Below are 4,862 nucleotides of genomic sequence, written 5' to 3' on the forward strand. Positions count from 1 at the left end.
AACTAAAGCTGACAAATGTAGTGGAGTGGAGACAGGAAGTGGCATGAAAAGGAAAGACTCAAAGTTCAAGTAACTTAGATTTTTACTTAAAATAAATGCAGATGTACTTCAGTCACATTCCACCACAGAGGATGACTCAGATTTGACTTCAGGTAGGTTTCTGCTTCTACAGCTTTTCTAAATCTTAATGCTGCTGCAGTAAATCTGTAATTTGAGCGATGTTTTCAGTTCAGTTCAAGACCTTTGTTTGTCCTTTGAAGGAGAGTTTCTATCTATTTGTTTAGTTGGTGGCTGACTGAAGAGGGAACCAGAGGGCAGCATCTTAAATCCTGCATTCAGGGCGGTGGGAACTATTGGACATGATGGATTCTGCCTTATTAAGCACATGTATATTGCACAGATCAGTTGTTGTCATCTACTGAATCCCATTGACATTGCTGCTAACTTTAATTGAATTAATTAATTTAATTTTAATTTGTTTTAATGATCCCCAGTGGGGAAATTCCAATTTACACTTTGCGTACACACTTTGTTAGTAATCACACACAGGCCTGAACTACACACACACACACACACACACACACACGCTCAGGTCCTATACATGCACCAATGGAGAGATGTCAGAGTGGGGGGGGGGGGCTGCCATCTGAACCATCGCCCTGAGTGGTTGGGAGGGGTACGGTGCCTTGCTCAACAGCACCTGGCAGTGCCCAGGAGGTGAAGTGGCATCTCTCCAGCCACCAATCCACACTCCGTACGTTTTAAACTCAGAGAAGCATACCAGCAAATACATGAAAAGCTAAAGACAAACTCAATAAAAAGATCTGGCCATTTGAAACTTGGCTATTTTTCTCAGACAGAAGAGAAACGCTGCTGACTTTTCTTACTCAGCATGTCTGTGTTTAGTTCACAGGTAAAGTTGTTATCTGATCTTGCTTTCTGCTGAGACTTGATGTGTTTGACTCACTCCTGTAGGGCAGCGTTGCCGTGGTGCTGAAGAAGACTTGGGTCTGTCCGAGCTGCAGCAGAGTCTCCCTCCACTGGCTGACGTCGTAACCTGCAGGTGAGTCCACACAGGTGTGATCAGACGTTAAGAGATTCAGCCTAAGCTTCCGTCGGTTTTGCGGGTAAAAGAGCTCGTTTCAACATCACTTCCCCACCTACCAAGCACGGGACAGGAAGCGGGTTTAAAGGCCTCGCACTGGAGACAGCGTCCTTCCAGGAAGACGCTGTAGGACGAGCAGGGGTACCCCGTGAGGGTGCAAGTCCGGTTCAGGGCGCACAAGAACAGAAACACAGAGCGCTGGTGGTCACACACAAAATACGATTTACCTGTCGGAGACAAAAGACAAAACAGTGAGTGTGTGTTTTTTTGTTTTTTTTTAGCAATGTGTTTTATTGAGTTTTGATTTCACAAGACAGTTCACAACGAGACATTATTAACACTTAGTTCCCAACACAATAAAACACATTTAAAAAAAAAAAATACAAGGGTATCAAACAAGAATGGATCCATATACACAACAAATATCGCCAGGTACCCAGAAACCCAAATATACCTTACTGTACTTTACACATGAAATTTACATTTTCCAGCAAGACACTATAACAGAAAGGAAAATAAATAAACAATCCAATCTATTAATGAATAGCCCTACTTCAGAGTTACACTTCCTGTGAAAAAGTGACCAATATTATTGTTTTTAATGTAGTAAATAAACGGCTTCCATATTTCTTTGTATACATTCATTTTTGTATTTTAGTAAAATATGTTATTTTTTCCAAGGCAGTGAGTGTGTTTTTGACAAGTATTGGGTGGTGTGTGTGTGTGTGTGTGTGTGTGTGTGTGTGTGTGTGTGTGTGTGTGTGTGTGTGTGTGTGTGTGTGTGTGTGTGTGTGTGTGTGTGTGTGTGTGTGTGTGTGTGTGTGTGTGTGTGTGTGTGTGTGTGTGTGGTTCACCTGCGAAGATGGTTTTGGGACACCCTGGTTGGTCGTTTCCACCGTTGGCGTAGAAGTCAATATGACCGTGAGCTCCTGTCAGTCCAAATGCTGCCAATAAAAATACACAAATTTAATTAAAAATGTCTCTTAACTCTTGTGCTTTAGTAAGGACTTTGTCTTTTGATCATTTTGGCTAGGGTGTGATTTTATTTATTTTGGAAGTTTAACCTCAGCTCCCATAAGTCTAAGCTGGAAATGTCAACATTAGAACTATCAAATAACTTTGGAAAAAACATCAAAAAAAGCCCCCATAACACTGAAAAAGTGACAAAAATGTCAAAAAAATCAGTGACTTTCTTTCATGGTTGAAGGGAAGACAACACAAGGGTTACAGGGAATTCATAACACACTGTTTGATCCCACGGCCATTAAAGCATAAAAATCACTCCGAAAGAAAGTTATCTGTTCTGTGTGGCGCAGGTATACGCGGAGGATTGTGCCTCGACGTGGAGGTCTAGGGTTTGAGTCCAACCTGTGACAATTTCCTGCATGTCTTCCCCCCCCCTCTTTCTCACCTAGCTGTCCTGTCCATTAAAGGTGGAAAAGCCCCAAAAAATAATCTAAAAAAAAAAAAAATTATCTCTTCTGAGGGAAATTCATGCTATTTTCCTGGTTTCCACTAGAGGCGCTGTTGCTTCCTTTAGGCCGAGTCCAGAGTAGATCAACATTGATTTTGATGCAATGCATAAAAATCAATGTTGTTCATCATTGACTTATCCAAGACTGTGAATTAGAAATCAGCCTAGCTTTAAGTATACAGAAAATAATTAATTGTATTTATTGAGTATTGCACATCAGACTTGCACAGTTGAGGAAATGTAGTAAATAATTTAAAGGGGTTGTAGCTGTTGACAGGGGTGTGATAGGTCTGATGAGCCTTGGATTAAAGGTAACGTAAGTTTATCTTGTACATAACTGTGTGTGTGTGTGTGTGTGTGTGTGTGTGTGTCTCATAATTGTATATTTTTACAATAAAATTTTGTTTTCATCCTATAAAAATGTAATTATAATGAGAAAGGCCTTATGGACTGGCATTGTCTACAGTATATGACATCACAGCATTCTAGAACACATCAAAAGAACTAACGGCCAATCAGCTGTGAGTTCATGATGACGTCATGAGTGAGGTCACAGAACGTCCCTAGAGGAGTCTATAAATAGAAGGAGAATAGTCTTTAAGTTCAGCTGGTCGGAGCCCCCGCTCCGGCTGCTGGAGGCCGGCGGCCTCGGCAGATCAGTGAGGCCTCCCTGACCGAAGCCGCCGCCCCCCCAGCAGCCACAACAGAGGGCCAGACCAGCTCCCCACAGAGCCACCAGCCCTGTGGGTAGGGATTAGGAACCAGGGTTAGTTAGTTAGCTTAGAAAGGTGGGTGGGTTTAACCCAAACCCACCAAACCAAATAACAACAAAAACAATTTAACATAGGTGTATACCTATGCCCCTGGGGGGTGTTATACGGAGAGTGAGGAGACACAGCAGCTAGAACACACTCAAAAAAACTAAAGGCCAATCAGCTGTGAGTTCATGATGACATCATGGATTGAGGTCACAGAACGCCCTGAGGAGTTATACATAAAGGAGATATCTTTTTAATTCAGCTGAGGCGTAGCCCCCAGTGGGACCAGCTCCCCAAAGGGCCACCGCCCTGTGGGTAAGGATTGGAACCACTACCACGTTGGTAGTAGTTAGTTAGTTAGAAGGTTGGGTGGGTTCAACCCTAACCCACCAAACCAAATAACAACAAAAACAATTTAACATAGGTGTTACCTATGCCCCTGTATTTTAACATAGGGGTGTATACTTATGCCCTGTATTTTACATAGGGGGGTGTATACTTATGCCCCTGATTTTAACATAGGGGGGTGTATACTTATACCCCTGTGGTTTTAACATAGGGGGTGTAGTGTATGTACCCGTAATGGGTTCCTGAGACAAGCTTCTTCCCTCCAGGTCGGACCGCTCCGGCCGATGTTTACCAGCCGACCCACACGGAGGACAGGACGGAGCCCACAGACCGTCATGTTTGTAGACTGCTGCACACCGACATACGCTGAGCATCTGACTTGCATTTACCGAAGTAACTAACGGAACACACAGACACTATTTCTTTCGCCTGTCTATTTTTCCACACACCAGCACCACACACACACACACACACACACACACACACGACACACACCCACACACCCACAACACACGCACACACTGTGTGGTGTTTCTAGACTAACCCTGTGTTCCTAATCCCTAATCCCTTCACAACCACTAACCCTGGTGTCCTAATCCTACCCACAGGGCGTGGGGCTCTGTGTGGTAGGGGATTCTGTGAAGCTCTCACTCTGACGTCATCATAACACTCACGATATCTGGCCATAGTTTTTTGATGGTTCTAGATGGCTGTGATGATCTCCTTATCTCAGATATACACCCCCCTATGTTAATAATACGGGCATAAGTCTACACCCCCCTATGTTAAAATACAGGGGCATAAGTATAACCCCCCCTATGTAAAATACAGGGGATAAGTTACACCCCCTATGTTCAAATACAGGGGCAAAGTATACACCCCCCTAGTAAAATACAGGGCTAGTATACACCCCCTATGTAAAATACAGGGCCATAAGTATACAACCCCCCTATGTTCAAATACAGGGGCTAAGTATACACCCCCCTAGTTAAAAATCAGGGGCAGAAGGATACACCCCCTAGGTTAAAATACAGGGGCATAAGTATACACCCCCCTATCCTGTTAAAATACAGGGGCATAAGTATACACCCCCCTATGTTTAAAATCAGGGGCATAAAGGAATACACCCCCTATGTTAAATACAGGGGATAGGATAACACCACCTATGTTAAAATCA

The 4,862-nt window shown here is 43.4% G+C and overlaps 1 protein-coding gene and 1 long non-coding RNA gene across 2 annotated transcripts in view; one reads left to right on the forward strand and one right to left on the reverse strand.

Annotated features, from left to right (window-relative positions):
• lipib (lipase, member Ib) overlaps positions 1-4,862 on the reverse strand; it is a 15,701-nt gene that overhangs the window by 3,950 nt on the left and 6,889 nt on the right. Inside the window, exons 5-7 of the mRNA XM_032504546.1 lie at positions 1,960-2,049; positions 1,165-1,332; positions 968-1,057 (exon numbers count right to left, since the gene is read on the reverse strand). Coding sequence (XP_032360437.1) covers positions 968-1,057; positions 1,165-1,332; positions 1,960-2,049 — 348 coding nt within the window. The remainder of the gene's footprint in view (positions 1-967; positions 1,058-1,164; positions 1,333-1,959; positions 2,050-4,862) is intronic.
• Positions 1-4,862, forward strand: part of LOC116672645 (uncharacterized) — a 6,635-nt gene that overhangs the window by 485 nt on the left and 1,288 nt on the right. The window contains exon 2 of the long non-coding RNA XR_004327613.1: positions 976-1,063. This is a non-coding gene — a long non-coding RNA (uncharacterized LOC116672645). The remainder of the gene's footprint in view (positions 1-975; positions 1,064-4,862) is intronic.

Source organism: Etheostoma spectabile, chromosome 22 (assembly GCF_008692095.1).
Source record: "Etheostoma spectabile isolate EspeVRDwgs_2016 chromosome 22, UIUC_Espe_1.0, whole genome shotgun sequence".
Lineage (NCBI taxonomy): Eukaryota > Metazoa > Chordata > Actinopteri > Perciformes > Percidae > Etheostoma > Etheostoma spectabile.